The 12,799-nt window shown below is 43.8% G+C and overlaps 1 protein-coding gene across 1 annotated transcript; it reads right to left on the reverse strand.

Moving 5' to 3' along the window:
- Positions 1-10,036: 10,036 nt before the first annotated feature.
- On the reverse strand, positions 10,037-12,799 carry LOC309510538 (uncharacterized protein). Its single transcript, XM_082185366.1, has 2 exons — positions 10,195-12,799; positions 10,037-10,049 (listed from the first exon to the last, which is right to left on the reverse strand). Exon 1 carries the CDS (start codon positions 11,515-11,517, stop codon positions 10,732-10,734), a length of 786 nt encoding a protein of 261 aa, XP_082041492.1. The 5' UTR covers positions 11,518-12,799; the 3' UTR covers positions 10,037-10,049; positions 10,195-10,731.

The raw sequence follows: 12,799 nt of genomic DNA on the forward strand, positions 1-12,799 counted from the left end.
TTTAAATAAAAAAGTAACAGATGATCGGTTCACGTGCACTTGAACTGAGGCGCTCAGCGATCTGTCACGTCACATTTACAAGCGCCAAACGTATTTTGTCTGAAGCGAAAGAAACCTAAAATTCTCGGGACAGCAGCATGTGTCCAAATTTTAATCTTAACCGTTCTATTTCATCAGAAACGATCTGTAAACAGGGCTTTAAGTGTAAAATACCGAACTTGTCCTTATTAAAAGTACCTCTTCGCTCCGCAATTTTTCTGTGCGTGAGAAAATGGATGTGTGGCGTGAGAGCGTGTGAAAAGTGTCAATTGCGTGAGTCTCAAGCCGCTTGTCCACCAGCGTCCGATAAATTTTTGTACCATAGCAACGCCCATACACAAATTTGTCCGCTTGTCCACCAGCGTCTCGATTTCTGACGCGACGCCAAAGCCCATTCATTTCCTATGGAACTACGTCAGGCAGCAAAAACGCCCCCGCAAAGCATGATGGGTCGCGTCGCTTCGATTTGGTCAACAGCGGCGCTGCAAAAAAGTATCTCGGTGGATACTTTATGCAAATGAGAGCGTCAAAACGCGGGGCAGCAGCCAATGGAAACTCGGCGGCGAGAATTTGTGTATGGGCGTTGCTATGGTTTCATATTTAAAGTACATTTTTCCCTGCACGAAAAGCAGCGAAAACGTCACAGGCGTCGCGTCGGAACAAAAATTTATCGGACGCTGGTGGACAAGCAGCTTGAGAGTTGGCAGCCCTGTATAATTTAGCGTCATCCATCACATCTCTTTTTCATCAACAATGCAAGACAAACCAAACCACTATGCAATTAATATAATTTCTATCACTCCCTCCAGGAAATAAACGGCACCATGGTTCTGGTTACTGATGGATTTATTGCTCTTGTCATCCTTTTCTCCGCCATCACATTCACCATCAATGAAATCCACCGTCAAACTACAGTATGACAATGTAAAAGATAATCACGTTCACATACACTATAAAGAGGTAAATACAAATACACTCAGGAAATACAAACGTAATACACATACCTCGCTGGCTGCACATGACCAAGAGGGAATGAGTTCACTTGAAAATACCCGTTTCAAAAAACTAAAATGAAAAATATCTTTACTTCACTCAAACCACGAGTAACTCTTTAATCCACACATGGAGAATAACTTTTCCTGTTGCACCTTTTAAAAGTGTCAGAGTGCAACGCAAAATGTACTTTAGTTCCTAGTTAACATCGACACTCAATATTCATGAATGGATTAAACAAATATAACAAAAACATGTTAAATAACAGAAATAATATGTATAGCAGTTATAATTTCTAATGCTCATGTATTAAAACTACATGATTTCCTGAGCATTTCCAATAGGCCTATTGATGTGATATCCAGTATTTAAGTGTCTGTGGTTTGTAAGTGTGATTCTGAGCTGTGGCATTTCACACATCAGCTGAGCTTAGCTGAAGTGCATTTAGCAACCTAATTTAACTGTGTTCTAAGTACTAAGAAATGCAAACAACCAAATATATGTGAGAATCAATAGCCACACTTGTACTCATGTTTATTAGACTATATGAAAATAACTGAGTCTCACAAAAGATTTACCATCACCGAGTTTGATGGCAAATATTACAATGCAGCCTTCAAATGACTGGTTTGTTAGGTTAATAAGTAGGTAAGACTACAGGTTTAGAGTCCGGCCTGTTAATCAACGTGGCCTTACAATCCTTAAAAATCCAAAAGGAATGCTAACAGATTTTTGTTAGACGTTGGGACCAATCCCAGTGGGATCAAACAAAAGTTTGTTTTATTTTTGTTATTATTTCAAATGTAATAAAGTTCCACAGGGAATTATTTTTAATTGCTGTGGTTGCAAGCATATAGCCTATTTCTGTAGTTCCTAAACAACATTTAAAAACAATTCCAAATTAACAAGCAAATCACATGGATTGAGTTGTTTCAACTGGTACAGAGCCACAACATTGTTACGGGCCAGGGCAGTGGGTCTGGATCAAAGACCTCAGACGTAAGGCGTGGAACAACCCGAGGTGGCTGGATCCGAACAAGATCATTCTAACAACAAATACAGCAATCAAGGTTGCTGAGTGTGACACATTGTAAGCCCCACCAATCTCCAGCGTCAAGTGGAAATATATGGGAAATCAGGGCGTACTAGTGACGGCCCTCCTCTGGCAACGAGGGAAAGCCCTTGCTACGGCTCGCAAAGAGTCATTAAGGTGAAGGTGGAGCATTTCAGTCGTCTGTGGGGCCAACGGGACAACCAGCGCACCTGGGAGTGCCAGTTCAGTTCAGTTTTTGAAAACTGAACCTAAGACAAATGACTCTGGAGAACAGAATGGCGCTGGATGCAATTCTTACGGAAGAGGGAGGGAGTTTATGTAAAAATTGGCAAGGAATGTTGTACTTTCACTAGTATCTCGCTAGCCTGTTAACCTGCCATCCGTGCTTGCCGTCTCATGTGCACTCGCACCTTTTACGAGTCCATCAAACAACTGTGGTGAGTAGGATCAGTCAACAAACACGGTGAGTAATGTCTTCTCCTGTTATTGTCACTTGCACTTCGTGTCACATGTGTAACATAGCCTTCTCTGTCAGCACAGAGGGCTTTTCATGTGATAAATGCAGGGAGATAGTAAGGCTGACGGAGAAGATTTCTAAACTAGAGACACACATCCAAACTTTAATCGAGGATAGTAAAAATGCAAGGGCTTTAGATACTGCTTTGGATGTGACTAGCTTAGTGATCTCTGTACATTGTTTAGTTCTGGCTGTAGAGCCCGTGCAGCAGGGCAACTGGGTGACCGTGAGATGCTGTAGTCGCGGGACAAAACAGAGCACCTGACATCAAAGCAAATTTAAAAGTGCTGGCTGATGCTAATCGTAAATTCTCTAAGATTATTATTCACATTTGCACTAATGATGTTCGACTTCGCCAGTCGCAGATCACTAAAATGAACGTTAAAGAGGTGTGTGTACTCGCAAGTATTATATCAGGCATTGTATATTGCTCTGGCCCCCTTCCTGTTCGCCGGAGTGATAAAATACTTAGTAGACTGTCCTCACTCAATGGCTGGCTGTCTAAGTGGTATCCGCAAAATAATATAGAATTCATAGACAACTGGAAATGTTTTTGGGGCAGACCTGACCTGTTGAAAAGAGATGGTATTCATATAGTCTTTGAGCTCAAACATAAATTGGGGCTCAGGTCAGGAAGCAGACAGACTGGCTAAATCGACCGTCTGCTAGCTGTCTCACGTCACTGAGGTGAGATAAATCCCATCACATAGAGACTCTTTCACCTAAATATCATCATAATGAGACGGTGTCTGTTCCCCAAATAAGGAAATACAAAAAACTCCCAAACCCATTTAAGGGTAAAAATGTAATCGGTGTTCAATAAATAAAAAATAGATATAATACAGATGAACAAATGATAAAGCTCGGGTTGCTGAACATTCGATCCCTTACTTCAAAAGCACTTATTGTTAATGATATGATTACAGATTATAACCTAGACATGTTGTGTCTGACAGAAACCTGGCTAAAACCAGACAATTACATTACTTTGGTCATTAAAATTATGACCAGAGAGGGGAATTTGTAATGGATTTTTTAAATAAAATAAAAAACTGTATTATAAACTAATCATAATTTCCCTAACATCTAACATTCTAACACTTGAAAAACAAACAAAAAAAAAAAATACTCTGAGGTTGATGTGTTGAAACCAGTGGAAACTTTGAGATGCTATAGACAATATCAAGAATATAATAGTCTATAATAGTCCTTGTAGCAAGGTATGTTGTTCAGGGAAGAAGGAGGCGGGAACCGGCAAACGTTTCACAGACTTTAATATATAAACAAACACAAAATGAAAGTAAAGGTGGAAGCCCCTCACGGACAACTTCCGCACACACATAAACAAAACATAACATAAATAGTACAGGCCTGGTCCTCTCTCGTCCTTCACTGACGTCGCTCCTCCTTTTATGCTTCCGTGGCTCCTCTTATCCTACTTGCCACATACCCCATCGCCCCTCCGGGGGGGCCAGTAACGGCAGCCACGGCAACTGGGGGTAAGGACAGACAAGGCGAGAGAAAAGGAGACTGAAGCATGGGGAGCAACAAGAGAGGGGAGAGAGAAAAAAAAAAATCTTGGTCCGGTTCCTGGACATACTGCTGCTCAGTCCTCAACCAGACGAGAGACTCTCAATCGCGGTGCCATGCAATGGTACTGGACATCCTTTGGTGGACAGCTCGCTGCTCCTCCGCCTCCTGGCGGATGGCAATGGCGCCTCTTCCTCCTCTGGCTTAGGGCGGCTAGTGTTGTGGTTTCTCTCTTTTGTGAAATCACTTCTCAGAGATATTTGATGCCAAAAATATTAGACTTTATTTTATAACAAAAGCCGATCACCTTCTGCAGAAGATGACTCCAGATTTTTGCTCAGCTCACACATATATACCATACATCCTTTTCCAAAGATGGTAACACACCCTATCTAGAATAGAATTTTCTGCTGCAAGCAACATTCCAGGCCTTTCTTCAGGTTTCAGAAAGTCAAACCAAAGTCACACCCAGCGGAAATAATAGTGTACAATAATACAGCTAAATTGCTTATTTTCGTCAACGAGTCCCCTGTTCCCTGCTCCTCCCTCATCATGGCGGACAGCAGCAGGCTCCGGCCCATGGCTAATGGGAGTGACTCCTCTGCTCACTCTCGGACGGCAGCCACCCCTGTTCGACCCAGGAGCACAGTAACAAGCTCTCCGTACCACCTGCTGTTCAATCGCTCCAACACCACTGCCTCGGGCAGCCACTGACCACCTCAGCACCACGATCCCCCTCAGCAGTGAGGGCTCCTCGACAGTGTGTCCCTCCTTCCTCCCAGGCTTCGACACCTCCTTTTATGCTTCTGTAGCTCCTCCTTCTCCATAAAAGAGGACTTGCCACCCAAGGCCCGTCGCCAAGGGGGGGCATTGGGGGGCAGTGCCCCCCCCAAATGACTTATTGTGCCCCCCTAACGATCACATGACAATCTTGATTTAATCATTTGTTATTACCAGAGACAATTTAGGTTATTACTTATGATCATTTTCAGTTTCTTACAAAATTATTTCAGCAGAACTTAGCTCACAGGAACAGTAATCTCTACAACGGTAACACTAGAAATGCATAACACATTATCTTCAGAAATGATTCAGAAAATGAATTATTCAACGCATTATTGCACAGAAGGTAACTTGAAATATAATTATATTCATAAGGGACTGTTAAAACATCCCAAAACAGCGCCCAAACCTTGCAAAGACCTACCTCATCAATTATTCAAATACAACAGCCAATGGCAAGTCTCCAGCAGCACACCTTTCAATAGCCCCTTTCACACAGCGCTTTGAACCCGGCAAATTGCCGGCAAATTGCCAGAGCGCCTTCTGTGTGAACGCAAACTCGACCCGGGATTTATGCCGGGATCGATGCCGGGTCGGGACCTAGTAACATTGCCGTGTTCAGTCCCGGAACGCGCGCTGTGTGAACAAAAGCCGTAATAATGCCGTGTCGTAGTGATGACGCTGAAGCCGGGCTTGTTCTCCAGCTGTGAAACGGTGCGTAATGCGCAAGTTAATGATCGAATCAGAGAAACAAATGCACAGGCGTGGTTTCTCGAGAGAGAGATCGCAGCTCATAAGCAAACTTAAGACGCTGCTGAGATTACAAGTCACATCGATGTCACGTGTCTTTACGGCATTTTTACGGGTTGTGTGTGAACGCACTCTCTGATTCCGGAAAATCACTGGCAGTGTGAATGACCAAAATCAAACGAACCCGGGTCAAATCCCGGGTCACTTTATCCGTGTATTTTCCGGAATCTCTGTGTGAAAGGGGCTAATATGTTATTTTTGTGTTAGTACTTTTATTTATTCAAATTACAATATGCAGTTGTGTGTAAGTATATATATAAAAACTAATTCTCAGCTCTTAGATTCCGTCAATTTTATTACGAAATTCAGACAAAAATACGTTTTGGCGCTTGTAAATGTGACGTGACAGATCACTGAGCGCCTCAGTTCAAGTGCACGTGAACCGATCATCTGTTACTTTTTTATTTAAAGATGCAGTACAACTTACCGAAAGTATACATAATATCGACCAATTAGTGTTTTTCAACCACGGAAAGAGGTCAATATATAATAGCAGGAGAACAATTATGTCACATAACGTTACATTTACCTCAGGAAAAGCCATTTAATGACCATAGCATGTTAATTGAATAGAAAAAATAGCTAGAGAGGAGATTTTGCTGAGCACTATATTACATATTTATTATATTTTTACTTATGCCATTAAATAATTGTTATTATAACAAAAACTGCATTATATTTAATTTAATTTGTTATTTTTAACCTTTAATAATACCAGCAGATTAGGCCCTCTATGTTTAGAGCATTAGGTCGAGATAATTTTTTTTTTATTAAATTTTAAATAAACATGTATCCAAATTAGTCGATATTGAATCAAAATCGGAATCAAATCACAAGAATGGAATTGAAATTTTTGTTTAGCAATAATAAAAACTGTATACTACCAGTACAATGTAAACATTGTAACATTGTAACGTGTTGTGTATGTGACGAAAAATGCAACAAAAAAAAAAATAGGCTACTAGCTAAATATGGAAATGTTAAGAGAAAATAAACAGAGACGTTGAGATCATACGGTGAATTATTTTATTTGAATAATTGAACAAAACAAGACTATTGTGGTCTATTTTAGTTATAGCCTAATATGGGTTGTTGTTTTGGTCTGTCTCAGATCATTAAAAAAAGTGTGCCCCCCTATGAAAATGAAATGCCCCCCCATTTGGTTTGTTCTGGCGACGGCCCTGTGCCACCCTGAAAGTCTACAGCCTCAGAGCCAATGGTCTGTATGGAGCTAGATTTACACAAACAGACGGATTTGTATCAGTTACATAGTGTCAAAAATGTAGCGCACTGAGACCATTGATAATGGACAATCCACAGTGGCCAGAAACATATGAGATTGGTCCTTAAGATTAAGGACCTTAAATCCTTTAAGATTAAGATTAAGATTAGCATTGTCAATAAACTAACTTTTAAAGTATATGTTGCAGACAGCGACTGGAACAGCAATCTCTTTTGATCTTAGAAGCAGAGTTGTGCATTGTATTTTTAAATATGGCACCTTATTTTTTATTTATGAAGTGAAATGTGCACTCAGTCTAAAGATCAGTGATCGTGATAAGTTTGAAAAGAGACAACCTGAGTTAGCCTGCAAATCCAGACCCAAATCCGAAAGATTAAGGGTCTATCATTGAGTAATGAAAATCGCCCCAACTCGAGGGGCGGCACCAAGCATGCATTTGAAAATCTCACTGCACGCAAATGGATCACATTACGAACAATCACAACAATACACGGGGTGACGAATCCAGAGCGACGGAAACAAGTTTGTTTTGGAGAATAGTTTGACTGAGAGACGTAAATGGAGCCTAATGGAAATGGAGAACATTTTTGTGAGGAGAATATGAAAATAGTTGGTTTGTACAAATACTGTCAACATTTTCGATAAATTTGGGAAACCAAGTATATCCGAAAGACTTTTTCATGTTGGCGTGATAATAGTAAACACGATGTGTCACCGTTTTAACAAGACTGGAATGAGATTTGCCTTTGTATAGGAGATGGATAGAGAATAGAGGATGAGAAACACAATGAAGCCTCAACAAGTCGTTCTGATAAAAGAGACCGAGAGCCCACTCCACCCAAAACACCAAGGGCTCTGAAAAAGTTGTGTCACAACCCTGCAAGTCCTGCTAGAGCTAATGTTCGAAGGAATATTACGGAGGTAAGTTTGTTGTACTACCATGTATTTTAACGTCCTGTAGGCTAACTGTATAGAACATCCTGGTCTCTATCAGCTTCTTCATAGCAGCCGTTTTGTATTAACCTACTCGTGGTCATGTTTTGTTATGATGGTGTGTTTCATGCTCTCCATCATTTGTGTCATGTGTGTCATGCAGCCCCTTCCAATTATTTAACAGCTAACCGGTCGGCAAAACAGCAAAAACTTTCTTCTTGCAAAGGAACGATTTGAGCGCCACCGTTCATTGTAGCGGCCAAAGCCATTTCAAACATCTGGTGTTCATCCATGGCCATCTTGCAATGTTTACTAATGACTTCGACGTCGCAGCGTTGTCGTCATGATTGTACTATTCACTACTAACTATTTTATTTGCTATTTTTATTCATAGTTATTATATTACTGCTATATTATACTCATGCTCAATTTTATTTTAGGGTATTATTTATAATAATAATATGCTATAGAATAAAATGCCATACTGTATATTGAACTATTATATCTGACCTTATATTATTTCATTCAGTTTATTCTGTACTGTAGTTGTACTATAAATGTTTTACCGCTGTAACAAAAATTATTACTGGATCCATTAAGGATGATCTTATAATTAGTGGTCCAAGCTGTGATATTAATGTTGCTTTCCTGTCTGTTTCCATGCATTTTCATTTCTATAATTATGGTGTACTGACAGTAATTTTTTTAAATGCTTATGTTTAACTTAGACCCCAATAAAACACCTTTTTTTCACATCAAGTTGCCAGACACAATAAAATATAATGCTGTCCATTTAAAATGAAGAGACAATTGTATGTCTTTTTTTTTACTATATTATAAAACTTCTATAAAGGCATTTATTGTTGTGGTATGAATAATTAAAAAAAATATTTGTGAGTTAAACTGCAAGCATAAGGTTAGGAGGCAATCAATTATAAAAATGAAAAGATAAAGATAAATACGTTTTTGAGCCGCAAATTATCTTTACATTCATTTGAAATTTTCCTGTGACAATTCTATGGGGTGATTGAAGATAAAAAGTTAAAGGCACAAAAAGCTAAAATGACTGTGATGAAGACAGAAAAAGCCATTTCCACAATTAGAGGTGCACATTTCACATTAAATTATATTATTAGGGACATTTATTAAACAAAAAAATAAACCTACTCAATACTTGACAAGTGTGAGTTTTCACAATTCCTTTTGACAATGAATAATTGTCAAGTTCTAACTAGCGAGATTCTGAGTAGGGGTGAGTGGGGCAGAACCTAACACAGGGCTAGTTGTAACACACATGGTTAAAAACTTTTCACACATGCCAGCATGGCGAAACGTAGTGTATGTACTAGTTGCCATATCAACACTATATAGAGGAAAATTGCACAAAATTAAAAAATCTTTGGAAGATATCACTGAACATTTACTTAACCATAGCAAAAGTAAATTTCTTACTGAAGTAAATTTGTCATCTCTGTTGTTTTGTGTTTATTTTAATATAATATATACTGTATCTTTTATCTGTTATTTAACAGTTGAGATAGTTCTTTAATGCTGACCTAACCAGCAGAAGACACTAACCGGGTTTAAATCCTAGTTGCGCAGGTGGGGCATGTTGTAACACTGCATTACAATGTGCCCCTATTAGAACTATGAATTATATTGAGAAACCATGAGAAAAAAAGTCAATGTTCCGAAATGATTAATAATTATATTTTGAACTATGCTGTATAGTTGTGCTTTTTGTGGTGTGTTTGTTGTCAATCTCAACTTGTCTGTCTTTCCATCCATCCATCCATCTTCTTCCGCTTATCCGTGCCGGGTCGCGGGGACAGCAGTCTAAGCAGAGACGCCCAGACATCCCTCTCCCTAGACACTTTCTCCAGCTCTTCCGGGGGAATACCGAGGCGTTCCCAGGCCAGCCGGGAGACATAATCCCTCCAACGTGGTCTTCCTACCCGGGGAGGCATCCAGGAAGCATCCGGAACAGATGCCCGAGCCACCTCAGCTGGCTCCTCTCGATGTGGAGGAGCAGCGGCTCTACTCTGAGCTCCTCCCGAGTGACCGAGCTCCTCACCCTATCTCTAAGGGAGCGCCCAGCCACCCTCCGGAGAAAGCTCATTTCAGCTGTCTGTATCCGGGATCTTGTCCTTTCGGTCATGACCCACAGCTCATGACCATAGTTGAGAGTAGGAACGTAGATCGACTGGTAAATCGAGAGCTTCGCCTTGCAGCTCAGCTCCTTCTTCACCACGATAGACCGGTGCATCGACCACGTTACTGCAGAAGCTGCACCGTCTGTCAATCTCCCATTTCATCCTTCCCTCACTCGTGAACAAGACCCCAAGATACTTGAACTCCTCCACTTGAGGCAGGAACTCTCCACCAACCTGAAGCGGGCAAGCCACCCTTTTCCGACTGAGAACCATGGCCTCGGACTTGGAGGTGCTGATTCTCATCCCAGCCGCTTCACACCCGGCTGAAAACCGTCCCAGTGCACGCTGAAGGTCCTGATCTGATGAGGCCAACATGACAACATCATCCGCAAAAAGCAGAGACAGAATCGTGTGGTCCTCAAACCGGAGCAAACTAAGCTCTTGCTCCGGTCGTACAGAGACCGGACAGCCCTTCGCAGAGGGCCCCGGACCCAATACTCCCAGAGCACCCTCCACAGGACGCCGTCCAATGCCATATCCAAATCCACAAAGCACATGTAGATTGGTTGGGCAAACTCCCATCAACCCTCCAGCACCCTGGAGAGGGTATAGAGCTGGTCCAGTGTTCCACGAACGGGACAAAAACCGCACTGTTCCTCCTGAATCTGAGGTTCTACTATTGGCCCGAATTCTCCTCTCCAGTACCCTGGCATAGACTTTCCCGGAGAGGCTGAGAAGTGTGATCCCCCTGTAGTTGGAACACACCCTCCTTGAAAAGAGGGACCACCACCCCGGTCTGCCAGTCCAGAGGTACTGTCCCTGACCGCCATGCAATGTTGCAGAGGCGTGTCAGCCAAGATAGACCCACAACATCCAGAGACTTGAGGTACTCAGGGCGGATCTCATCCACCCCCGGTGCCTTGCCACCGAGGAGCTTTTTGACTACCTCTGTGACTTTGGCTTGGGTCATGGATGAGTCCACCTCCGAGCCCTCGGCCTCTGCTTCCTCAATGGAAGACATGTCGGTGGGATTGAGGAGATCCTCGAAGTATTCCTTACACCGTCCGACGATATCCCCAGTTGAGGTCAACAGCTGCCCACCTCCACTGTAAACAGTGTTGGTAGGGCACTGCTTCCCCCTCCTGAGGCGTCGAACGGTTTGCCAGAATCTCTTCGAGGCCAACCAACAGTCCTTCTCCATGGCCTCACCGAATTCCTCACCGGCCCGGTATTTTGCCTCCACAACCACCGGGGCTTCAGTCCGCTTGGCCTGCCGGTACCTGTCAGCTGCCTCAGGAGTCCCACAAGCCAGCCAGGCCTGATAGGACTCCTTCTTCAGTTTGACGGCATCCCTTACTTCCGGTGTCCACCACCGGATTCGGGGATTGCTGCCTCGACAGGCACCGGAGACCTTACGGCCACAGCTCCGAGCGGCCATGTCGACAATGGAGGTGGAGAACATGGTCCACTCGGACTCAATATCTCCAGACTCCCTCGGGATCCGGTCGAAGCTCCGCCGGAGGTGGGAGTTGAAGATCTCTCTGACAGTGGACTCGGCCAAACGTTCCCAACAGACCCTCACAGTACGTTTGGGTCTGCCGAGTCTGTCCAGCTTCCTCCCCCCTCATCGGATCCAACTCACCACCAGGTGGTGATCCGTTGAAAGCTCCGCCCCTCTCTTAACCCGAGTGTCCACGACATACAGCCGGAGGTCGGATGAAACGACCACAAAGTCGATCATCGACCTCCGGCCTAGGGTGTCCTGGTGCCACATGCACTGATGGACACCCTTATGCTTGAACATGGTGTTCGTTATGGACAAGCTGTGACTAGCACAGAAGTCCAATAACAGAACACAGCTCGGGTTCAGATCAGGGGGGCTGTTCCTCCCAATCACGCCCCTCCAGGTGTCACTGTCGCTGCCCACGTGGGCATTGAAGTCCCCCAGTAGAACGACAGAGTCCCCAGTCGGAGAACTTTCCAGCATCCCTCCCAGAGACTCCAAGAGGGCCAGATACTCTGCACTGCCGTTCGGCCCGTAGGCACACACAACAGTGAGAGACCTGTCCCCGACCCGAAGGCTCAGGGAAGCGACCCTCTCGTTCACCGGGGTGAACTCCAACACATGGCAGCTGAGCTGGGGGGCTATATGGAAACCCACACCAGCCCGCCATCTCTCACCATGGGCAACTCCAGAGTGGTAGAGAGTCCAGCCTCTCTCAAGGAGTGTGGTTCCAGAGCCCAAGCTGCGCGTGGAGGTGATCCCGATTATCTCTAGTCGGTACTGCACAACCTCCTGCACAAGCTCAAGCTCCTTCCCCGCCAGAGAGGTGACGTCCCACGTCCCTAAAGCCAATTTCCGTGTCCAGAGATCGGGTCGTCTGGGCCCTTGCCTTCGACTGCCGCCGATCCACTATGTACCGGTCCCTTACGGTCCCTCTTGCAAGTGGTGAGCCCACGGGAGGGCGGCCCTACGTCACTCGTTCGGGTTGAGCCCAGCCGGGCCCCATGGGGGGAGGCCCGGCCACTAGATGCATGCAAGCCCCAACCCCGGGCTTGGCTCCAGGGTGGGGCCTCGGCTGCGCCATGTCGGGCGACATCTCGTCTACTTGCTCGATTTTACTTGCTTCATAATGGGCTTCTGAACCGCTCTTAGTCTGACCCGTCACCTAGAACCTGTTTGCCTTGGGAGGCCCTACCAGGGGCATATATCTTTCATATTATTTATAATAATAATATGCTAT

The sequence above is a fragment of the Leuciscus leuciscus genome, assembly GCF_965113295.1.
Source record: "Leuciscus leuciscus genome assembly, chromosome: 12".
Lineage (NCBI taxonomy): Eukaryota > Metazoa > Chordata > Actinopteri > Cypriniformes > Leuciscidae > Leuciscus > Leuciscus leuciscus.